The following is a 26,483-nucleotide window of genomic DNA, read 5'->3' as shown; positions in this document are numbered from 1 at the left end:
AGTGTCACATGATCCTTCAGAAATCATTCTGATATTCTCAAGAAACATTTCTGATTATTATCAATGTTGAAATTAGTTGTGCTGCGTTATGGTTTTGTGGAAACCATAATGCATTATTTTTTACATTTATTTGAAACAGAAATCGTGTGTAACATTATCAATGGCTTTACTGACACTCTTGATCAATTTAATGCATCCTTGCTCAATAAAAACATCAACCAAACAAAAGAAATTACTGAGCCCAAATGTTTTAACAGCAATGTATGCCTGATCATTAAAATAGATGAATTTACAGATCCACTAAGTCATTCCAAAAATAGTCCAGAAAAAAAAAAGCACTTGCTTTGATATTTTTTTCTTTCTTTCTAATGCAGTGAATTTCAAACTTTGATGCTAAGTATGCTCAAATATGGTTAATCCCTATTCCAAAAAAATTAAGGCAGTTATATATGTTTATTATAAAGACCAATTAAACATATTATGTGTGACAAAGTCATTAAGTTTCTAAAAATTAAACAATGCATTAAATTATCTTGGTTTATTGTAATTGCCCATAAGCACATCATGATATTACATGGAAAATATTTACATTTTATTTCATCAACACCATATATTGTTCTACCTACTATTAATGCTAGATGTATAAACCTAATTTTTAAATTGGTCAAACGTGACTGTAGACATTTATAATCAAGATTTCTATTTCAAATAAATCTGTTCTTTTAAACTTTCTATTCATCAAAGAATCATTCAAATGTTTTCAACAATGATTAATAATCATAAATGTTTCTTAAGCAGCAGATCCTTAAATCAGAATGATATCTGAAGGATCATGTGACACTGAAGACTGGAGGAATGATGCTGAAAATTCAGCTTTGATCACAGGAGTACATTACATTTTACTATATATTCACATAGAAAACAGCTGTTTTAAAACATAATATTTCAAAGTATTTGCTTCTTTCACTGCAATTTTTTTTTTGTCTCGTTTCCAGTCCATATCTAAAAATTCTTAAATGGGGTAAGAAAAATAATCTCGTTTCTGTTTGGGACAGAAACAAGATTTCCAACAGAGCATTCATTTTTCATACCCGACTGGCAGATATTTTTTGCTTGTTTTAAAGGGTAAGTTCATTCAAAAAATTATCTCATTAATTCCTCACCCTAATGTCGTCTGACACCCGTCAGACTTCCGTTCATCTTCAGAACACAAATGAAGATATTTTTTGTTAAAATCCGATGGCTCAGAAAAACTTTTTGTGCGCAAAGAAACTAACTAATGACTTATATAGTGATGGGCCGATTTCAAAACAAAGTTTTGAGCGGTTAAGAATCAGCGGATTGATTCATGATTCTGATCGTGTGTCAAACCCCCAAACTGCTGAAATCATGTGACTTTGGTGATGCGAATCATGAATCAATTCACTGATTCATAACCGTTCGAAACTTTGTTTTGAAATCGGCCGGCCCATCGCTATATAAGTCGTTATTTAGGGTTTTTTGTGCACAAAAGCTATTCTCATCGCTTCATAAAATGATTGTTTGTCCGCTGTAGTGAGATGGGCTTTGTAACGACGTCTTTAGTGCCTTTATGGGTCTTGAGAGAGGAAATGACATTGGTGTCAATGAAGGCCTTTCTGAGCCATCAGATTTCAGCACTAATATCTTCATTTGTGTCTGAAGATGAACGGAGGTCTGACGGGTGTCAAACGAAAAAATATCTTGTCATCTTACTCACATAGTTAATGCATCTTGTTTTAAGATCTTTTAGATATTTGGATTGGAAACAAGACAAAAATACTAAGTAAGACAAGCATTTTTTGCATCTTGTAAATGGTGTGTATCCCAGAACCCCAGTGTTTGTGTCACTCTTTCATAGCCTCCTCACCTTTCTTGGCGTCCTGCAGCTGTCGCATGACCTCCTCTCGCTCCGCCTGCTCTGTTGCTGTGGTGACGCGGAAGGAGCCCTCCCGTGTGAAAGTGGTGCGGTTGGCATCGAAAGTGGCCGTGACCCCGCACTCTTTCTCCCTCTTCTGTTTGCGCTCCAGACACGCGGCAAACGCACAGCCCACCGCATGGCTCAGACGCTCCCCCTGACAACAACACCATCAGACGCAAAGGCATAGTCAGATGAAATATGGCTTTAATCAAACTACATTATATATATACACACACACACACACACACACACACACACACACACACGCACATGTCGTGTTTTCATGTTTTATGGGGACTTTCCATAGGCGTAATGGATTTCATACTGGACAAACGGTACATCCTATCCCCTTACACTGCCCCTAAACCTACCCATCACAGGAAACATTCTGCATTTTTACTTTCTCAAAAAAACTCCTTCTGTGTGATTTATAAGATGTTTTCCTCATGGGGACCTAAAAATGTCCCCACAAGGACAAGGATTTCGGATATTGCCATCTTTGTGGGGACATTTTGTCCCCATAACGTAAGGATTACCAGGTCACTCACTCACTCACTCACTCACACACACACACACACACACACACACACACACACACACACACACACACACACACACACACACACACACACACACACACACACACACACACACACACACACACACACACACACACACACACACACACACGGCTAAAAGTTTGGACACATTACTATTTGTAATGTTTTTGAAAGAAGTTTCTTCTGCTCATCAAGCTTGCATTTATTTGATCAAAAATACAGAAAAAATGTGAAATTGTGATATATTATTACAATTTTAAATAATTGGTTTTCAATGTATTATACTTTAAATTATCATTTATTTCTGTGATGCAAAGCTGAATTTTCAGGATCATTCCTCCAGTCTTCAGTGATCATGATCCTTCAGAAATCATTCTAGTATATGGTTCTCATGAAGAAAGACAACAACAGTTCGATTTTTATTACCAACTGGACTAAAGCTAGACTTAGACTAGACAAGCTTCAAAAGTTGCATTAGAAAGATATAAACTTGGAAGCTATCGTTCTTAAGTGTTCCAGACATGATTATATATGGAGGTGCCTATTAAAGGGGTGGTTGTATGCAATTTGACTTTTTTAACTTTAGTTAGTGTGTAATGTCGCTGCTTGAGCATAAACAGTATCTGCAAAGTTACAGCGCTGAAAGTTTAATGCAAACTGAGATATTGTCTTTTAAAGTTACAGCAGTTTATCGCCTACAAAAACGGCGGGTTTGGACTACAACGAGCTTCTTCCCGGGTTAGTGACATCATAAACCCTCGCTAGTCTCTGCAGATGTGACTTCTGCCCGTAATGGGAAGGGGCGTGGCGTTTCCGGCAACCTGTGCTTGGCACTTCAGCCAATAAAAATACAGGAAACTACATTTGGCCATCTAACCAATCTAAGACCATTGCGTTTTTCAGAGGGATGGGCTTCATAGAAGCAGGAAGCAAACGAGCCGTTCAAAGGACAGTGAAGACAGCGGTGTGGAATGAAGGTCAAATAGAAGAAAAATACGGTGTTTAAAAAAAGAAAGAAGTATTAAGACAGGTTATACTGCGCCCCATAAACACAACCAAGCCTAGAAAATAAGTAAGAATAAGAATAAGTAAGGTCTGGGAGCATAATCTGTCCATGAGAGTCTTTTATGGGTATGAGCGCTCACCGAGTCTTTGACGGCCATGAAACAGTGGCAGATCCAGCGGCGCGTGGTCCCGTCTCTGCAGATGTAGGAGAAGGCATGCTCAAAGTTACGATCCGGCGCACAGAAGGAAACCTTCTCTATTGTCTGGTCAAGAATGAGATCCTGAAAACAAAACAAGCAAAATGCATGTTATTGCAAATTACATTTATATTTTCACAAAAGAACAGGGCGTTTCCACACCTGGCTCGTTTCAGCACCTGGTGCGGTTTCTCCCTTAATTCGGTTTGTTTAGGCATAATGTGAACGCGTCAATCGCGCTCGGATCCGAACCAAAAGGTGGTCTCAGCCCGATTGAAAAAGAACCAGAGTGGTTTGGTTGAGGTGAGAAAGAAATCAGACCCAATGGACCAACGAACAAAGCAGTATTATAATTCATAGTGTGAAATGTTTTATAAAAAAGAACAAATTACTATGAGTAATTGCTCTTCTCTGTGCATTGCAAGAATGCTGTTCTGACACATTATAAGTATTTAAAAATAAAATGTAACTCTTTAAAACGTAATTTTTTTCCAGAGCTGTATGTGTGTGTGTGTGTGTGTGTGTATATACATATATATATATATATATATATATATATATATATATATATATATATATATATATATATATATATATATATATATATATATATATATATATATATAATATATATATATATAATATATATATATATATATATATATATATATATATATACACACATATATATATATATATACACACACACACACACACACACATACATTATATATATATAATTTTAAATGTAATTAAATACACATATAATTGATCAGTCAGAGCGGGAATTAAGTAAGTGTTTGCATGTGTCACAACAGCTACAGATGAAGACATGAAACATTGTTAAGCCCCTGTTTCAGACCATAGCAAACGATCTACAGGTGTGAAAACGCCCTCAGTGTTGAACAAATGCTTTAAAATGGGGATGTAAGTATTGGTTTTATTTTATAACATTATAAAACTCCTTACGACTCTACTGTAAAATAGTACAGAGAGCTTCTCTTTTAGACAACAGATTTATAAAGAATTATCATTACACAATGCTTTGAATTTTTGCTTTTGTAGGAATACATCAGTAAAAGATTGTACATTTAAAAAGTCAGCTAGTGTCTTTACTTTCTTCATTGTATCTGCAGTGATGCAGTGCTTCTTTAGATCAGTATATTTTCTTTGGTCAGTACAACTGCTGTATTATTATTAATATATTGCATAAACATCATAAAAACAATCTGAACTGTGGTTATCCACTTTACATGTTTGTCAGATGGTCTCACACGCAGCAGTATGGACCAGACTTTATGCTTTGCTGGACTAAAATGCAGCCGGTGATGAGCAATGACTGGCTCACACCAGCAGGTGGCAGTAATAGATGAATATGAAAAGTGCATTCCATGAATATAGGAGTACTGCTACATTTCACCCAGCCCTTATGTTGATGCAAACCTCTATCACGAAAGACGCACACATTAAAAGACGTTTTGAAGAGATGCTCTTTTCTGTGCATTTTCAATGCGTGGGATCACAGAAAGAGCTTTATAAAAAGCAGCATTCATTACTGCTCAGTAAATGTAAAGGTCACACTATATTTAAGTCTTTGGCTTTGTGCCGTCATTTACTAAAGATTATGGTATCTGTCACCTTACACTACAGGCCAAAAGTTTGGACACATTACTACTTTAAAATATTGTGATATATTATTACAATTTAAAATATTTGGTTTTCAATGTATTATACTCTAAATGATCATTTATTTCTGTGATCAAAGCTGAATTTTCAGGATCATTCCTCCAGTCTTCAGTGATCATGATCCTTCAGAAATCATTCTCATATGAGGATTTATTATGAGTGTTGGAAACAGTTCTGCTGCCGTATATATTTAATGAATAAAAGGTTCAAAAGAACTGCACTTATTCAAAATAAAAACATATTTTCAAATAATATAAATCTCCTTTACTATCAATTTTTATCAATTTAACACATCCTTGCTGAATAAAATTATTGATTTATTTCAAAAAAGAAAGAAAAAAATATAAAAGTGTATATTGTTGTTACAAAAGATTTCTATTTTTAAAACATTTTGCTTCTTTTTTCTTTTTTATAAAGATTATATAAAGATTAAGATCAAATAAAGATTCAAACGGTCATGAATCAGTGAATCGATCAATGATTCGGATCGCCGATGTCACGTGATTTCAGCAGTTTGGCATGCGATCTGAATCATTGATCTATTCACTGATTCATGAATCTTTAATTGAGGTTTAAAAATAAACAAGGAAGAGAAGACGATGCTCAATAAAGTCGTAGTTTTTGTGATTTTTGGACCAAAATGTATTTTCGATGCTTCAAGAGACTCTAATTAACCCACTGATGTCTCATATGGACTACTGTGATGATGTTTTTATTCCCTTTCTGGACATGGACAGTATAGTGTGCATACACTTAGATACGCTCTCGGACTAAATATAAAATATCTTAAACTGTGTCTGAAGATGAACGGAGGTCTTACGGGTGAGGAACGACATTAGGGTGAGGAGTTAATGACATCAATTTCATTTTTGGGTGAACTAACCCTTTAAGATGAGCAAGAAAATAGATCTATACTACATAACTATTCAGCAACATAGGTTATTCGTATTGTATGCATTGTATGTAAACACTTTAGTATCGATATTTTTATTTGAGTATAAATACTTTTCGATGCTCACATCAGTATTTATATATCAATACTCCATATCGATACGCCTATCCCTAATTTGCGTGCTTTTAGGCAGATAATAGTAATAGGCATATATCTGATTTATCTCATATAGGATGCATTGGATTGAGTTTATTAATCCTAGCAAAAGCAATGCCCAATATTATTGACTGGGTTTGATGCATCACAATTAGCAGTTCTTTTTTCAATGTCTTTACAGCCTTTTTGGACCTTAAAAGTGTTCATTAAACTGCTGTCTATGGAGGGTGAGAGAGATCTCGGATTATATCAGAAATATCTTCATTTGTGTTCTGAAGATGAACGAAGGTCTTTCGGGTTTGGAACGACATGAGACCGAGTAATTAATGACAGAATTTACATTTTTGGGTGAACTAACCCTTTTAACAATCACTATTCCTTAAATGTTTTAACATACAACTGCATAAGCGACTCCGCTGACCAAACTCAGCAAGCGTTCTTCATTATGATCGTCTGTTCTGTATTTATCTGTACTGTGGGATCTGGTGGATCATCTCAGGTAAGTTGGGAGTCCTTCAGTACCTTTGTCTTGTCATCTACGACCCTCAGACCATCTGCAGACACCCAGAGCACCGCGCGCACAGCCTTCTTACCCGCCTGTGTGGACACACATAACACGCAAACAGTGAGAGATGGAGGGGAAAGAGAGACATTAAAAGAGAAGAGAGTTGATTTTCCGACAAGTTGAGGCCCTTCACCCTCCTCGACTTTCATACAAATGTACTTTCATCTACCAACAACACCTGAAAATAGAGAAAAGTTAAAAACATTGAGTTTTGAGAAGGTTACAGCAGTGTTAGGAGCAGGCATGGTGTTGTAAACCAGAAAGAAAGAACAGAAGGTAGGCATCCAAACAAACACATCCTGATTCGGGGAGTTTGTGTGTTCACACTTACCTATGGGTACAGAAATTAGAGATTTCACACACACACGCACACACACACATTTTCATTACACAAAAGGAACCAAAATGAGTTTAACAACTCAGTTTGTCCTTTTTCACACACTCTTCTATTGCTCCAGGCATGTTTTAGGAGCAAACTACTCTATCAGTGGGAAAGAAAGTGTACACACATTCACACATGTTTGAGCCACAAACATACTCTATGCAAGTACACAAACACAGACCTGAATACTTGGGCGATGCGCTGCAATCGTTTATATACTTGCACATGCTTATTGTGACCTCAGTACTCATGGGTATCAAGTCAACCAATACAGATTTAAAGATTCATTGACACTCATAGTTGTTTTGTGGACCTACACTGTAAAAAAATGTGTTGGTTTTTGTTGGTTTAACTTAAAAAAGTAAGTTACCTAGTTGCCTTAAAATTTTGAGTTTATTAAAATAAAAAAATTGAGTTGATACATTGAAGGAAATTTGTTTAATAAATAGAAACTCAAAATATTATTGTGCCTGAACCACTTAAAAAATTTGATAAATCATGAAAATAGCGCAATTTGGCATGTTTCACTGCGTCATCAAGAATAAAACACATAATTACCCAATTTGCTTACAAAATCTTTTAATAATATTTTAATAAAGGTTGTCGAATCTCAAAAAATGATCATTGTATTAACTCAATTTTATTTCAATGAACTCAAAATGTTAAGGCAACCAGGTAACTTTTTTTCTAAATAATTTTTTTCAGTGTATTTGTTTTTATTTTTTTAGGGAACCAGGGTGAGCCTACCCAAACTTATGGGTTAGCCTACAAAAATATGTTATCCCTGCAGCACTTTTTATATACATTTTTAAATAACCAATTGCTGCTTTAAAGTTTTAATGCTTGCAGCCATGGTTAGACAATAACCATTTGAATGGTTAAGAGGTAGAACATTATACAGCTTGTATGCAGTACAACCTATGGAGAAAGAAATGGCTCATTCTAAGCCACTAAAAACACAACGGTTCATTATATAAGGTCTTTTTACGCCACTGAAAATATAGTAATGTATATTATATTGCATTTATGTCAATAGATCCTCATAAATACTATACAATGCACCCTAAAAAGACAATGAGTTGATTTTATTTCTGTCCTTTTTCTCTCTCCACCTTCTTGTACATGATATATATGCTTCATATTAAAATAAAATATTTTAATGCAATTTTAATACATTTTTATGTATTTTAATAATTACAAAACATTCTCATTGTTAAGGGATTAATGTCTATTATTATCATTTTTGTATGATCCCTTTAATTTTCAAACATTTTTGCCTATTCTGCAAGGGGTGTGTAAAACTGAGCCCAACTGTAAGTGCATTTCCATAAGAACTGAAATCTCACACATTTCTGAAGCAACAACATATGAAATCAAGCTTGCGTCCACGTACTTGCATAGAGTATATTTGGGATGATACGTAAATGCACACAGCAGAACTTACTTTTGCAAAGAAGCCCTTGAAGAACTTTCTGTCCTGGAATGGAGGGTTGGTAAGGGGATGTTGGTGGGAGGAAAAGGCAGGAGAGGGTTACAAATGAACTGAGACACAATGTCCTGTGAGTGCGTGTCAGGGCGGACTCTGGTTTAAGGGCTTCGATGGTTAAAAATGACAAAGTTGTGAAGTATGGAGAGGAGAGGAGGGGGAGATCACACCTCTAGCTCACCAATCAGGCGTCACACTCACCACAAGTGATGTTATTGGTGCGGTTACAGTTCTAGTATTATTATTTCGCTATGTGAGTTTGATTATTTCAGTTTTGTTGAAGGAATAGTTGACACACAATGAAAAATCACTCAATTACTCACCCTCAGAAAATGTTTACGCCACTCTTTTTCATACAACAAAAGTGAATGTGGACGGATGTTTTTGAGCTGAAAATATGCAAGAAATTATAAAGGTAGACCATAAGGCTGCGACTAACAGATTTTCTCCCCAGTTTATTAATCTATAGATCATTTTTCAGATGAATCTAACAATTAAGAAATAACCTACCCCCCATTAATTATTTATGAAGAGTGTTACTTAAATGGCTAGTGCCGACTAATTGTAAACTAATTGTAAATTGTAAAAGAGTAATAATTCTGATGAAAAGTAAAAAAGAAATTTCTCAAATGAAAACAATCATGATTAAAAATTGCAATACGTTTTTTTTTTTTTTTTTTTTTTTTTTAGCAAAATAATCATTTGAACAATTATTGTGCAGCCCTTGAAGTCACACTGATGTATGGTGCTTTCCTGTTTTCAGCAGCTTTTGTGTCTGTTCAGTTTCTTTGTATGGAAAAGAGCAGCATGAACACGCCAGTAAATGTCTCCTTTTGTTTGAGTAAGAGTGAGTAAATCATGACAGATTTTTCGGGGTGAACTAATCCTGTAAACTAAATCATGTTATCATGTTAGTGATGGCAGCAGCTTTGAGCAGTAGTTCATTAGGATTGCTTCTGATGACTTCAAACAGCTTCCTTTAAAGCGGAGGCATCAGAACTGATCCGGGCTCCGGTGTTCACTAATCCCATACACACATCCCAGCTATAAGAGGAAGAGTGCGAAGGTTTCAAAAATCACTTTTTGGCCACATACACACCAGGGTTATAACTGTTAACTAACACCAATTAAAAACAAACAATGAAACTAGGGATGAAACCGTTACCGGTTCGACGATAAACCATGCTAAAATCCTTGGCGGTTAATGTTACCATTAATCATATTCGATTACCACGATTTACAAACCTTATGGTAAACCATGTCCAGCATTAAACAAAGTAGAGAAATTGCATAGAGCGTAGGTTTTATTTTGTGTGTAAAAACATGGCAGAAGGCAGTGACGTTTTACAACATTTTACAAACTTTACAACCGAGGGCTGAGGGAAATTATATAAATGAATCACATGAACGCATCTCTGACGGGAACTGAAAAAACACGGGGTCTTCAGAAAAGTTTTGATGGTATGTTATGTCTGTGTAGTGCCTAGTAAAGTATTGTGTTCATAAGTGCAGCGCTGCTTTGTGAACTGCTCGAGCACCACCTACTGTCAGAGAGTGGGCATTTTTATAAAGCCCCTAAAAACTACGCCTAATTGCTACGCAAAGTTGTACATTTTAACCAGCTGATGGAAAATAATCTAACGTGCATTCTACTAGCTAAACAATTGGTATAATAAGGTATTCAAATTATTTACAGCGTCGATAAAATACCTATAGTCATTTTATCATTCTGACTAAAGGCTGAAATGTGAGGTTTTTTTCATAAAAAAACTTTAGTCAAAACTTTATTCGAACATGTAGGTAGATAAACATATGGTTTAAGTCACCCCATGTTTTTTGTTAATTTAAAATACAGTCATTGTTGTTAATGTTATTATTTTACTGTACATGCAAACAAAATGTGCATAGTGCTGCTAATCTTATTTGCTGGTTTTTAATATAAAATGTGGCAAAAGTTCAGTTTTGTGTATCATTACTTTTTTAACATTTTCAGCACATTTTAAAAATAATCTGATAATATTGATAACCGTTTCTCATTTTCATTTATTTTACTATCAAAACAGTGCTGGGGAAAAATGTATCCTGATTAATCGCCCACAAAATAAATATTTGTGTTTATTTACATGTGTGTGTACTGTGTATAATTATTATGTTTATATAAATACACACACATGCATGTATATATTTAAGAAAAATATGTAATTTTGTATAATATTTATATATATATATATATATATATATATATATATATATATAAATATACATTCATACATATACATATATATATATAAGATAAATTACATATACAGTATATACATGCAAATATTTCTAAAATATATACATGCGTGTGTGTGTGTATTTATATATACATAATAATTATACCACAGTACACACACAGATATGTAAACAACCCAAACTTTTATTTTGTATTTGTACCAATTTTTGTATTTATTTTTTATTTATTATATTTTATTTTATTTTATTTTATAATACTAAAAACCAAAAACTGTAATAGTATCTCAACGATACTTAAATAGCACTGATACATACTGCATCTAAATTCCTGTCCTGTACGAACAGAGTTTGGTTATTTATGGCTATTACGACTAACTGAATTCACAAACTGCTCGCATCATGTGTCTTGTTTACAGATCCGTGACTCCCAAACGCTGCAGTGGTTCTCATCGGGAGTGAGGGGAAGTGGGGCTGCTATACATGTGAAAACGGTAACTGCATCAATGCATACGTCATTCCCTGAGCTTTGCCGTGTGTATGTGGCCTTTGAGAAACAAGAAGTGCACCATTCGCCAATCCTAACACTCGCTTCCTCATATACACTGGTCCCTTAACTGAGGTTTGGGTTTCAGTTCAGGTAATCACGACCACCATAACCATTATACACTGACCCCACACCTTCAGTTAAGGGCACAGCGAGTTTCACAGAAAGAGGTGGAGGTTACATGTTACAGAAAGACCTGAGTTAAAGTTATTGTGCTGAAGAGCATTTCACACAGTTCATACACAGCCACAGAAGGAAAGCAATGCTCATTGGGTTAGAAAGGAGGTTTAAGGGGTGAGAGAGGATCAAGATGCTCTTAATGGGTCATGTGAACAAACCTGCTTAGAAAAAGAGAACATCAAAATGCATTCACATCAGAACATATGCAAACAGATGGAGGAGGAGGCCTGCAGTTTCACGGAGAGTGACTGCCACTGACGCTATAGGGATACTGAGCAGAGAACATGCAGACCACAGACAGACATAAAGATCTGGAAATAAAGAGAAACGGGAAACACTAGAGGAGAGATAAATTAAAATGTCCCCCTTGACTGAAATCTGTATTCCTCCCTCGGAATCAGCATTCATTTCCACGGTTTGGAGAACAGATACTACATAACCAGCCCACAAACACAGAGCATTAAGGTCTGTTTAACAGCATTGATTAGCTCAGAGTAGGGCTGTGCAATATATCGAAATTATCGAAATATAGGGATGGGTATCGTTAAGGTTTTAACGGTATTACTACTCTTACCGATACTGCTTATCGGCCCGGTACTTTAACGGTATTCTTATCGGTACTTTTTGAGATTTTTTATATATATATATAAAACACTGCTGCCTCTTTAAGACAGATGTGCAGATCTATAGGCGACTGATAATAGGCAGATGCACTACATTTTCTCCCAACAACAGTCCATTTTAGACACAAATTGCGTTTAAGATACTCTCCAAGCCGGTCATTTTGACATACCGTAGATGTGTACATTTGATCGTTTAGACGCGAGTGTGAAACCGAAAGTGTGATTTGCTCGTCTCGTTGTGGGCTGTTTCAGAGCGCGCGCCGACTTGGGAACAATCTCTTGCGCACATTTTTGTGCTTTTAATCGCTCTTTTTATTATTAAACACATCCCACAATTTACCAAAAGTAGCTAGACTGTATTTTACAACAATCACCGATCGTGCTGATTCTGTCACTACGTTTGAGTTATATGGAGAAATGACAGCGTAGGCTACTGCTGCTGCAAGGGGAATTAAGTTGCGCTAGACATAAATATTATAATTCTAATCTTTGGAAGCCAAAATCTAAAATAAAATCACACTAGATCTAGTGTAACCAGGCTGAATGTTTGAGTTCTGTCCTCCGTCATTAAGGGCTGTCGTTTAGCTCTCTCTCTCTGTCTCTGTCTCTGACACACACACACACGTCATGCCACGTGTATTTTTAAAAGTACCGACAGCAGAACCAATAACGTCTGAGCTTATCGATACAACGGCCTTTCAAAATCCCAAAATTCAAAACCCAATTATATTTCTGCCTCATACAGTGATCAGAATCCCCATTGGATCAAAAGGAAGTTATTTCAAACACTCACTGGTGTCTGAAAGTGACACTGGTCACTTTTTTGACTGAAGATGAGCTGAAGATGTTTATGTCTTAAATGTTAAAGTTAGTGGGTATCCTGATGTAATAACATGGGAAATGAGCAGCGGTGTTGAGAGTCTATGCCTCTGTTTCTGACCACTCCTCAAGCCCCCAGTAAGCCCGCTTTGGACCAAGGTATTCGGTTGCAATTGGGCGGGTTTTGTTGTGAAAACCTGGCAACCCTGCCCTGACGAGGCCCAATCAAGCCCCGGAGGCGAGCGTGGAAAAGCGACTGGCACGTGCTAACACACTTGCTTTTGGCCCGCCAGCAGAAACATGTCGGGCTAATGAGTGCCAACGTGAATGGCTTAATCATCGACAGAAAGGGTGCGCCTCATGGCATTATGCTGATGTCCCTCCCTGTGAATTGCAATTTTCAGAGGTCAAAGATCATCAGCAAACACAAACAGTGACTAGAAACAGTGCTTTCATTCTTCTGAAACCTGAAGGTTAAACTCAAGATAAGAGCTCTGTTACAAAGCAAGATGGAGCCTCGTGACAAGCCATCAACGGATCACAAAAGATAAAATCAAAGGACTTATCGCTTCATGGATATCATCCCAATATGCATTGTGATGAACGCAGAGAGAAAATTAATTCAAAATGGTGAACGGAGTTGAGAGAAATGTTAGCTGCCTGTGTAGAGCGCTTAAAATCTCAAACTCATGACACTTGTGGTTACTATGCTGCCTAATAAGTGTCTATACCGTATATGCCAATGCCAACCTAGGACATGTGAAATCTTTTCCCACTTATAATAAGACAAGCTCCAAGCATTTGTATTTCATCAAGTTAAGATATACATTAAGTTAAGCTTTTAAGCAAGAAGTCTCTTAAGTCATTGTATAAAATTATTGTATTATATAGTCAGCGAATGCACACATTAATGCATTAAATCTTAATTTCGCCAGAAACAAGCCTTCATTTATGTGAAGCATGTATATCATTATGATTGTGTGCGCCATCTGGAGGATGTTGGGTGCAGCTCGCACAGTAACGATACGCAATAAACACAAGAGGATGACATTAATAAAGATGAGCCTCTGCAGAGAGACATGCATTTCCTGGACACGGGTGGCAGTCTTTCAGTGAGAGGAATTCACATTATTGGCTAGTGAAAAGGCCTCACGTCCACACACACACACACACACACACACACACACACGATGGTAACTTAATCAGTGTTGATTAGTTGTGGAGATAATAAGATTTGAAGCGTCTGAGCGAGAGTTTGAGTAGGTTACACGGTCAAGAGACATGACTTGTGGTAAAGCTGCCTCTTTAAGGCTTGTGTTATTAGTTATGTTCAGTGTTTGTGTCTTCATTCAACACTCAGACGGTAATATGGTGCCAAAAAGCCTGTGATTTAATTGTATTTTATATGTGTTGCATGTTATAGTGATGCGCTGCACTGTGTTCATGTGAGCACTGATCCGCCAGTGTTTTCAACATCCGCCAGTGTTTTCAACACTAATGTGATTAAACACAGCCAGCAGAAGGTCAGATTGAGAAGATACGCAATAACTCAGAGCAAGCCATCAGGTGGAAAGTGACAAACATCTCGACTCTATTTTCCCCTGAGCTTAATCAATCAATCAATCAACTTTATTTATATAGCGCTTTTACAATGACGATTGTTTCAAAGCAGCTTCACAGTGTTAAACAGGACAATATTGCAGCAAAATTTGATTTGGCTGTACAGTCGTTCTGGAGGAAAAAAGCGATGTTATCAGCTTATTTGAATTTATCATATAGCGACAATGTTGCCAGATCAGTATTATAGTTATACCTAATTAATATTTTTTTTTGTTGTTAAATAAAACAAACTTCCTGCCCTTAACTTGGGCGGCGGCGTCTCAGGCCTTGTCAATGCGGTGAATAGACAGCGCGGTGGACTTCCTTTTCCCTGAAGAATGGAATGTCTTGCGCTGGACTCTGCCGAAACAGGAAACTCACGCCTGTCCTTCTGCTGGTGGATTGCGTGCTTACGTGCTGCAGTTTGGGCGAACGATAAGATACCGGTTCTGCTGACTCAGTGCTGGAGCTGAAGCCCAGTGTGGAAGCATTCAGGATAACATGTTCAACTTTTTAAAAACACACCACTCACATCAACAACACTGTAGACTGGAAGCAGCTTCCTATTTTTGTTGTGCTGGCGAGCTACTTCAGACCTTTTTTTCAGTCAGTCACATTTGCAAATTTGACGTTCATGATGACACTAATGCTAAAATCACACTGTTCTGAATGTTAAGTGTCATCAAAACTTGAAAAACTCAAAGACTGTTGTGACATTTGTTTGTGGGCATGTTATGTAGTATTGTAACACCCTCGCTCCGCAGTCAAGCCAGTGGAAATGCAGATGATTCTGATGGTTCGGGCAGAGCTCAGAGGTGGTTAAAGGAATAGAGATTATTGGCCAGTAACTTACAAATACACAAAAGTTTGGGGTCAGTAAGAAGGTTTAATGTTTTTGTCTCTTCTGCTCATCAAGGCTGCATTTATTTGATTAAAAAATACATAATAAAACAATGAAATTGTGAAATATTATTACAATTTAAAATAACTGTTTTCTATGCGAATATACTTTAAAGTGTAATATGTAATATACTCCTGTGATCAAATCTGAATTTTCAGCATCATTACGCCAGTGTTCAGTGTCACATGATCCTTCAGATATCGTTCTAATGTGCAGATTTGTTTCGAGTAACATTTCTGATTATTATCAACGTTTGAAAACTTGTTTTAAGAATAGCATTCAAAATAATGGCATTTCTATAAAACAGAACATTTTTGTAACAATGTAAAAGTATTTCCTGTCACTTTTGATCTATTTAATGCATCCTTACTGAATAAAAGTTAAAGCTTTACTATGTAATTGTTCCGTCAGCTAGGTCGGTGGGAAAGAATCGGGATAGGACTCGGGCAGAAATCATGTCCATGGATGAGATTATTAACGTTACTGTGAAGCAGAGCAGGAGCGAGGGTTGAAGAGCTGAGCAAGGCTGCTGGTGCGATTGTGAGCAGCGGGACTTTTATTTACGGGACACAGTCGCCGGCGCCATTTCCGCTTTTCCGGTCATGAGTATGAGGTAACGCAGCTCTGTTTATCATATTAGATTCATCTGAGTGTGTTTAAAATTATGTTATGACGTTACTGCTGTGACACTTGTTTACACAGCTAAGAGTAAAGCGTTTCTGCAGAATAAAACCAGAAACCGAGAGTAGCGCAGATATGACGCGATTGACAGGCGACTCCCTCAGACGCTATGCTCAGACGTTCCGGCTCATTGGTTAAAATAGCAATTTTCTCACAATGTATAAATAGTTGGAAACATTTGGGATATTGTAAGAACTCAACTGAACAAAATATATAACACTGGCCTAGTGGTTTTTGGATATTTTACTGCAAAAATACTACATAGTGAACCTTTAAGTGATTGTTTCACACTAGTCTAGGGAGGGGGTCATTACTGGTTTCATGATAAAAGATGATCAAATGTACTGACGGATAGTAAAATTGTTTAAAATGTAATTATCATTAAAACCGTGTTTGATTATCACGATTTTGAAAACTCATCAACTCACTTATTTCATTTGTTAAATATAAAATATAAAACTTGTTGAAAAGTTTTCATGTCTTTTTGAAACCTTTTAGCTCATTTTAAAGGGATGGTTCACTTTAAAATAAAAATTCTGTCATCCTTTCCTCACACAAGGGAAGATATTTTGAAGAATGTCAGTAACCAAAGAGTTAACTGGAGCCATTTACTTCTATAGTATTTTTTTTTCCTACTGTAGAAGTAAATGGCTTCAGTTAACTGTTTGGTTACTGACATTCTTCAAAATATCTTCCCTTGTGTTCAGCTGAAGAAAGAAATTCATACAGGTTTGAAACAACTTGAGGGTGAGTAAATGATGACAAATTTTAAAGTGAACCGTTCCTTTAACAAAACCGTGATAATATTGATAATTTGGGTCACTATAATCGTGATATGAAATGTTCATACCATCCCATCCCTACACTAGTCTTGTTAGCATTAATGATATTTAATTCTTGAATATATACTTTCCCTTGACATTTATGTACAGAACTTCCATTAAAAATGCCTACTGTAAATGTAGAATTTGCCAAATTATTTCCTGTATAATTGACATTATGACACAAATGCAGCCAAGTGAGCTTGACTTCTATTAAACCTGGAAGATTTTTTAACTGACGCATGATAACATGAGCGAGACCAACGGAAGGGGGAGAGAACGACAGAAACACTTTAAATAGATCACTTGGTGTCGACTGAAGGAAAAGAGATGTGTTGTGATTGGAGGAGGACAGACATGGACTGAGGAGATTGTTAAGGTGATGAGCAGGAGATTTGGCAAATGAAGGACGTGTTGAGTGGGTTTGTACACCTACCGTCTTCAATCTCTTGACGGCTTCTTCACAGATGTGCATGCCACGAGACTCGTCGACCTCCACGTGCCCCAGATACTACAGACACACACAGGGAAACAGTAGTTTAGCTTTGAAACAGTGTCACTCTGTCTTTCCCGTTCCAAAAGGAAGAGGTCACGCAGACCCATTTATTCCTGTTGGAGCTGCCGTTCCGGTGGCCGGAAAAAGTGGCGCCCTCCCCGACCCACACAGACCTCCCTTGTAGAAGACATCACTGCGTCTCGCCCAAAAGCCTCCTGTGGCGGCTGAGGTCAGGCCAAGTGGCGGACAGCTATTGTACAGAGAGGAAGTCCTTCCCCTTCCCCTAGTAAAACACACAGGAGCTGCTTGGCTATTGTCAGTTTGTGACATCGGCTGACACACATATGAGAGCAGCTAGAGGTGTGCACCTGTTTAGTAAAGGGTTAGTTCACCCAAAAATTCTCTCATTAATTCCTCACCCTAATGTGGCTCGACACCCATCAGACCTCCGTTCATCTTCAGAACACAAATTAAGATATTAGTGTTGAAATCCGATGGCTCAGAAAGGCCTTTATTGACACCAATGTAATTTCCTCTCTCAAGACCCATAAAGGCACTAAAGACGTCGTTACAAAGCCCATCTCACTACAGCGGACAAACAATCATTTAATGAAGAGACGAGAATAGTTTTGTGTGCAAAAAAACGAAATAACGACTTATATAGTGATGGGCCGACCTCAAAACAAAGTTTCGAACGGTTATGAATCAGTGAATTGATTCATGATTCTGATCGCCAAAGTCACATGATTTCAGCAGTTTGGGGGTTTGACATACGATCCGAATCATGAATCGATCCGCTGATTCATAACCGTTCGAAACTTTGTTTTGTCTACAGACACTCAATTTTTATACTTTCTTTTTCAGAGTACTTACATTTTAATTGTGTACTGATATATAAAGAACGTTTAAACAAATTTGGAAAAAAAATTTTTTAACCAATTCTTACCTACCCTACCTTTAACTAGGGCTGGGTATAAAAAAAAATATATTAAAAAAAAGTGATTTCTCGATTTTTTTATCGATTACCATTTTCATGAACCAATATCGATTCTTAAATCTCAAGACTCGATTAATCAATTCGTTTTCAGTTTAATGAACGGAACATTGTAGCGCACCTCCCATCCAATAAACTGCAATAAAGTGTTTTGTTACTACTGATATAAAACAAATATTAAAGATAATTGAGCGCAATTTAAGTGTTTGTAAACAAATCAGGTATTTTTTTTTACCTTCAATAGCCTATTATAGTAGGCTACAACATAGTAATTTCACAGTATACAGTATTAGTTCAGAGATTTGTTTTCCTTGAGGAAATTTGCCATGTATTGAACCGGATATATATCCTAAATAATCGGAATCAAAATTAAATCTAAGTGCAAACTTGTGAATCAAAATCAAATGAACTAGGAAATTTGTGTCAATCAATACCCAGTCCTAATATTAACCCTGTAAAACCTGACATATAAAAAAATACAGTAATAGAGTAATGGAACACTTTTCTGCATTTTAATTTTTTTTTTGTTAGTATCATATTTGATACATCAGGCTTTTATGACTCATGTAGTATGATACATGAATATGAAGAAAATGGCGCCCAAACCTGAGGAAAAAAATAGAGATGTGCGAGACTAGTCGGTTAAACCAGTGGTTCTGAAACCTGTCCCCTCACCACTGTACATTTTGTAGTTCTCCGTCATTAGACAAGATTATTAGATATGATAACCAAGACAAAGCACTACCCATGATGCTGATAACTGATAGCCAAGAGGTAAATATATCATGAGACAGTGTCAAAGGCAGCTGTAAGGTCATGATGAGAACATTAGGACAACCAGAATCAGCAGACTGATTGAGATGCAGATGCAGGTCATTAGTGATTTTTACCAACGCTGTTTCAGTGCTGTGGCCTGACCGGAAGCCTGATTGAAAGGGATCAGGAAGATTGTTAAAGAAAAGGTGAGCTTGTAGCTGAGGCGGCAACTACTTTTTAAGGCAGCTTCGAACCAGAAGGAAGATTAGATATAGGTCTGACATTATTCATAACTGAAGAATCCAGCCCAGGTTTCTTTAAAATAGGACTGACTGCAGCTGTTAATGATAGCGGGACAGACCCAGAAAAAGAACAGTTGATCAGATGAGCAATAGGATATGAGATGGTATGAGAGCAGGTTTTAAGAAGTGAGCTAGGCGCTGGATCTAACTGACAAGTAGCTGAGTTAAGCTTGGAACATACTCTGCAAGAACAAAGAAATTTGTTCGTTTTCTCGAGGTGGTAAGAACAAGAACAAAGTTCGTTCTGGCAGTACATCCCATACTTCACGAGAAAAGCAGGTGCCGATCATCTGCGTTTCTCCGCATTAACCACGGCCGCTTTAAATGTCTGACCAATCACACAATAGTTCTCGAACACCCGCAAGAAAAAAGTTCTGCTCAGGCGATGTGTCGAGAACTCCCAAACCAGGGCTGTGAGAACAACACAACGTCATTTTGTTATCGCAGCCCTGGGAACGAGAACTTTTTTCTCTGTTCTTGCGGAGTATGTTGCAGCCTTTAGTTTGAGCAATTATGTTGTTAACAGAGGATGAACTAGTGGGAGTAAAGCTAGAGAGGGTGTATTATATGGGCTGAGGTGAGGAGTTTAACAGTTGAAAATAATGTCTTAGGTCGGTTGATTATGTTGATTATGTGGTGGAAATAATCTGTACGTGTGCTATTAAGAGCTGCCTTGCATTTCAGCTGGTGAGCACAGAAATCTTGATAATGCACCTCCAGGCCACTTTTCCTATATCGGCGATCAAGATGTCTGCCAGTTTGTTTAAGCAGCCAGAGCTCAGGTGTATGCCAAGGCATGAGATGAAGGTACTAGCTTAGTTATCATAGGGGCCTGATTGTCCAAGGCTTCAGAGATAGTGGAGTTGTAAGTAGAGAAAACAGCAGACGGACAAGAGAAAGCAGAGTAAGAAGACAGAGAAGATGCATTAAAGGAGTCTGAGAATGACAGAGGATCAACATTGCGATAATTAATAGTAGTTTTGAGAAGAGGTTCAGGAAGAGGAAAGTCACATTTTAATTGTTATCAGTTTATGATCAGACATACCAGTGTGAGATCCAGAGACAGAGACGTTACTAATTCCTGAAGCGCAAACAAGATCAAGCGTGTGACCATGACAGTGAGTAGGAAAATCAACATGTTGTACAAGACGGAAATCGTCCAAAGTTAACGTAAGGTCACTGGCATTGGAGCAGACGGTGTCAAAATGGATATTGAAATCACCAAGCAGCATAACGGGAGGATACAGCAAAGGCCAGAGTGAGCAGTTCATTCAGTTCAGAGAAGAAATCTGGCAGACTTAGGAGCACGATACAGAGTGGTGAGAGCAAGCACTTTAAAAGCCATCAAAGACTTTACATCATGAAATTCAGTCATGACAATTTTCATAGCATCACTATAGACAACAGCTATAGGCCACCACACCTACCACAGAGACGTGGCTTAGACAAAGATTTATAACCAGATGCAGTTAAGAGGTTTAGATGAAAGTACTCAACACAGCTTTTGTTTATGTTTATTATAATTGTTAATTTAGTTTTCATTTAATTTAATAATCTTAATTTCTGCTTTAAATAGTAAGCAAATTGTTTTTTTTTAGGTTAAAAATCAATTTTTAACCCTTTTATTGCTTATAAATGTACAGCATTGCTGACATACATACATACATTATATATATTATATATATATATATATAATATATATATATATATATATATATATATATATATATATATATATATATATATATATATATTTACAATATTTGCTTTCATATGCTTTATACTACACATTGTTTGGAGGACTGCATTGGGCATAATGAGACATAAAATGTATATTTTTTTGTTTTTTCTCCTATTGTTTGAAAAAATCAACATATTAATCACTGATCAAAAAAATTGCTAGGTGCAGCACTAACTAGTCAGTTTCAAAATTTCTGTTTAAGCGTTAATGAACTTAGTCGTTGTGCACATCCCTACTTATGAACCAGTTATTGAGCATGAATGAGAACAGCAGCTGTCTATAACCACGAGAGCAGCCGTTTTCCATAGCCTGTAAAAGAACAGAGCAGTAATTTAGCTGGGAAATGGGCACAGAGTTATTCATAGAGCTCCTCTTCTTGAGCAGTCAGGACTGCTTACATAAAGTGTGTCCTCAACACAACTCAACTTTATGGTCATCAGACATTTTAAAAAAATGTATCTCAATAGCCAGATATCAAAACTTGGCCCGGTCTGTGCTGAGTCCTGATGGAGAAATAGTAGTGCGTTACAAAAACATTTAAAAGTTATCAATGTCATATGTCATTATACATGGATAATTTAATAGTATATTATTTAATCAGTATATTTGTAAACAGCAACTGCATTACAGTATTGAGAATTTGGGGGTAGAATTAAATCATAATATCCCAAAACATATGGATTATTTTCCATTTGCAAACTAAAAAATAACTAACAAGATCATCATGATCACTGACAGGTAAAGTGAATAACACTGATGATCTCTTCATCACAGCAGCTGTTAGTGGGTGGGATATATTAGGCACCAAGTGGACATTTTGTCCTCAAAGTGTTAGAAGCAGGAAAAATGGCCAAGAGTAAGAATTTGAGTGAGTTTAACAAGGGCCAAATTGTGATGCTAGACATCTCCAAAACTGCAGCCGGCCACAGGGTCATGGGCGGCCAAGCCTCATTGATGCACGTGGGGAGCGAAGGCTGGCCCGTGTGGTCCGATCAAACAGACAAGCTAGCTAAAATTGCTAAAGTAGTTAATTATGGTTCTGATAGAAAGGTGTCAGAATACACAGTGCATCACAGTGTGTCGCTTACCTGGGGAACACATGGCCCCAGGATGCACTATGGGAAGAAGGCGAGCCGGCGGAGGCAGTGTGATGCTTTGGGCAATGTTCTGCTGGGAAACCTTGAGTCCTCCCATCCATGTGGATGTTACTTTGACACGTACCACCTACCTAAGCATTGCTGCAGACCATGTTCAGCCTTTCATGGAAACGGTATTCTGATGGCTGTGGCTCTTCCAGCAGGATAATGCTCCTGACACAAAGCACAAATGCTTCAGGAATGGTTTGAGGAGCACAACAACAAGTTTGAGGTGTTGACTTGGCCTCTGAATTCCCCAGATCTCAATCCAATTGATCATCTGTGGGATGAGCTGAACAAACAAGTCCGATCCATGGAGGTCCCACCTTGTGACTTACAGGACTTAAAGGATCTGCTGCTAACATATTGGTGCCAGATCCCACAGCACTCCTTCAGGAGTCTAGTGGAGTCCAAGCCTCGACAGGTCAGGGCCGTTTTGCCAGAAAAAGTGAGACCAACACAATATAAGGTCATAATGTTATGCCTGATCAATGTATGGCCTAGATTAAATTTTAGAATTATATTTTATACTTTAACGGTCTATAACACGCATCCCGGGGTTATTGTTTATTAGATTTCCATTGACATTTTAAGTGGCTCGTAAAACTGGGAAAAAATGCGCAGCTAATATGTGCATGAGCTCAGAACTGCATGACTGCTTTTAAACACAGATCTATTCATCAAGACATCCATGATGAGTGCTAAAAATATGAACTGATTAATGCTAAGGATGTGCAAAACTTCAGTTTCACTATAAACCAATCCGTGAACTACAAAGAAATTTGAGCACCATTCACTTGAATTATATGGAGAAAAAACTTAATTACTCTTCACCAAAGAAAGTCATCTTGGATGGCCTGGGAGGGGGAATAAATAATGAGGAATTTTTCAATTTTGGGTTAACTATTCCTTTAAGAAGGACTTCAAAAAAAGAAGAGTTATTTATGCACCAAAACAACCAATTCACTGGATGTCATTTTCCTGAAATCCAAGCACCTCAACTGAACAAAAGCACAAGCCATAAAAACACTGACTCACTGCTTTACACACACACACACACACACACAGAGAGCTGTATTGAGTATATTTATGATCAGCAGGTGGAGAAATAAGAGCTCAGATGATGAGTAAATTTAGGACACGACAACAGAACACACACACACACACACACACACACACACACACACACACACACACACACACACACACACACACACACACACACACACACACACACACACACACACACACACCAGAGGCCACCGATTTACTGTGACCTTATGGTACAATAATAAGCCAGCCTAAAAACAGAGGTGAAAAAAAAAGACATCTACAGGAAGAAAAAAAAAACGAGAGTTGGATGGTTGGAGCGCTGATGGTTAGAACGTGGAGACCTGGACTGGCCTGGGGCTAAAATTCAGCCCTGGACAAATCCAGCCCAGGCGGCCCACAAGTTCCCACGTGAACGTTTTTGCTAGGTTTAGGGACTTAAATATAAATAAATAAATAAATAAATAAATAAATAAATAAAACTAAGACAGGGACTTTTGTCACATAGAAATGCACTTTAGAGTAAAGCACTGATGTTGAGCTAAGATGCAGTAAAGTAAATTTATTGCTAATAAATGCGTTCATCATTTACTCCATCTCATGTCGTTCCAAACCTGTATGACTTTCTCTCTTCTGTGATACACAAAAGAATGCTGGAAACCAAACCATTTTGGTTAGGCTATTCTATTTTGTGTTAGAAAAAATAGATTCAAATGATTTTCTTTCGTGTTCCAAGGAAAGAAAGTAATTCATGGTTGGACATTAGGGTGGGTAAATGATGACATTTTGGGTAGAAACAACCCTTTAAAAACAATAATACCTCATTTAAGTAAGACATCTGTCTTTCTTGAGGCTCTCGTTATCAATTTAATTCAGTTAAAATTCTTTAAAACTATTAAAAGGTTCATAAAACATATTTAAAGAGAAAAGGGCTTTGTCCTTAATTCATGGGATCCTGGCTTTAACGCTGTTTTGTTAAATTATCCTTTAATTGCCCAAATTAAATTTACAATGGTTCTAGCATATAATCCAGAGTTTAACAGTCGCAATCAAACCAAGAGCAGCTATTTATACTTTTGCGTGAAGTGTACGCCATAGCTACATCATAGGCTGTGTGTTGTGCCCTGATGTGCACCTCTCCAAAAATGTAACAAGGCGTCGATCCTACCCCAAGTGCTGTGATTGGTCTGCCAGAACCCCCATCCTCAGGGATACAGATGCTCCCTCTGCATGTGTAGCTGCACGTCAACATGAACAAGGACGCAGAAGTATAAATAAAAATTGACGCATAGCCCATGGTGTAGGTCCGACGCAGATGTATAAATCAGGCTTACATCAAGTGCAAAGCACGCCGCCACTGGACTCTAGAGCAATGGACACGTGTTCTCTGGAGTGACCAATCACGCTTCTCTGTCTGGCAATCACATGGACGAGTCTGGGTTTGGCGGTTGCCAGGAGAACAGTACTAGCCTGACTGCATTGTGCCAAGTGTAAAGTTTGGTGGAGGGGGGTTATGGTGTGGGGTTGTTTTTCAGGGGTTGGGCTTAGCCCCTTAGTTCCAGTGAAATAAACTCAATGCTTCAGCACACCAAGACATTTTGAACAATTTCGTGCTCCAGACTTTGTGGGAACAGTTTGGGGATGTTCCAACAAAAGCGTCGGCCCATAAAGACATGGATGAGCGAGTTTGGTGAGGAGAACTTGACTGGCCTGCACAGAGTCCTGACCTCAACCCAAAAAGATCACCTTGGGGATGAATTAGAGCGGAGACTTTGAGCCAGGCCTTCTTATCCAACATGGTTGAGGAGATTCCCCCTTCTATGTAAAGCGCTTTGAGTGCCTAGAAAAGCGCTATATAAATGTAATGAATTATTATTATCAGTGCTGGACCTCACAAATGTGCTTCTAGAAGAATGGTCATTAATTCCCACAAACACTCCTAAACCTTGTGGAAAGCCTTCCCATAAGAGTTGAAGCTGTTATAGCTGCAAAGGCTGGGCCAACTCCATATTAAACCCTACAGATTAAGAATGGGATGTCATTAAAGTTCATGTGCATGTTAAGGCAGGCGTCCCAAAACCTTTGCCCATATAGTGCATCAAAGAACGGTGAGAATTACAGCATATTATTTTCCAAAAACATGTCAGAGATGAGTGTTCAGACAAGCACAACAGTAGCAGACAACAAGTGCCTCAAAGCTCTAGTCATCTCTAGCATGAACAGCATGAAAATGATTGACAGCTGCAGGTGGTTCAGCACAGGTGTGTGGGTGTGTGTGTGTGTCCATTACCTTTACAGCGAAGCTGCATTTGCCCCCGCGTACAGCCTCCTCGTCTGTCTGCCACTGGTGCGGCCGGCTGGACTCTGGCACGTAAACGTCTTTCTTTCGCCGGAAGCTCTGCCGTAGCTTATTCATCGCTTAACCTCCTCCTGCACAGAGCACAGAGAGACATTTCAGACAGATGCCAACAGACGACTGGAACTAGCAGGAAGAATTGCCGTACAGAGCCAGACTTCACATCTTATTCATTAATAACTAAACATTACAAAATTATTGGAAAAAACATGCAAAACAAAACAAAGAAATTCCTTTTACTTGCTACAAATATAATGGCTGTCATAGTACCAAACCTTGAGCAGTCAATACCAGCGCTAGTGAATGGGTTTGCCACTTGTACATTAGTGCCTAGTCTTTAAGTTTATGTGCATGTTTTCTTAATGGATAAAAAAATGTATC

At 37.6% G+C, this 26,483-nt stretch overlaps 1 protein-coding gene across 4 annotated transcripts in view; it reads right to left on the bottom strand.

Moving 5' to 3' along the window:
* The window catches only part of numb (NUMB endocytic adaptor protein), a 42,622-nt gene extending 16,435 nt beyond the window's left edge, over positions 1-26,187 (bottom strand). For 2 of the 4 annotated variants that reach the window (XM_067456189.1, XM_067456191.1), the window contains exons 1-6: positions 26,037-26,187; positions 17,708-17,782; positions 8,827-8,859; positions 6,958-7,032; positions 3,645-3,785; positions 1,889-2,093 (exon numbers count right to left, since the gene is read on the bottom strand). In XM_067456189.1, coding sequence (XP_067312290.1) covers positions 1,889-2,093; positions 3,645-3,785; positions 6,958-7,032; positions 8,827-8,859; positions 17,708-17,782; positions 26,037-26,162 — 655 coding nt within the window. In that variant the 5' untranslated portion in view covers positions 26,163-26,187. The remainder of the gene's footprint in view (positions 1-1,888; positions 2,094-3,644; positions 3,786-6,957; positions 7,033-8,826; positions 8,860-17,707; positions 17,783-26,036) is intronic. The other 2 variants (XM_067456190.1, XM_067456192.1) reach the window with 1 other exon arrangement.
* Positions 26,188-26,483: the final 296 nt, after the last annotated feature.

Source organism: Pseudorasbora parva, chromosome 10 (genome assembly GCF_024679245.1).
Source record: "Pseudorasbora parva isolate DD20220531a chromosome 10, ASM2467924v1, whole genome shotgun sequence".
Lineage (NCBI taxonomy): Eukaryota > Metazoa > Chordata > Actinopteri > Cypriniformes > Gobionidae > Pseudorasbora > Pseudorasbora parva.
This window is presented reverse-complemented; position numbering and strand designations above follow the sequence as displayed.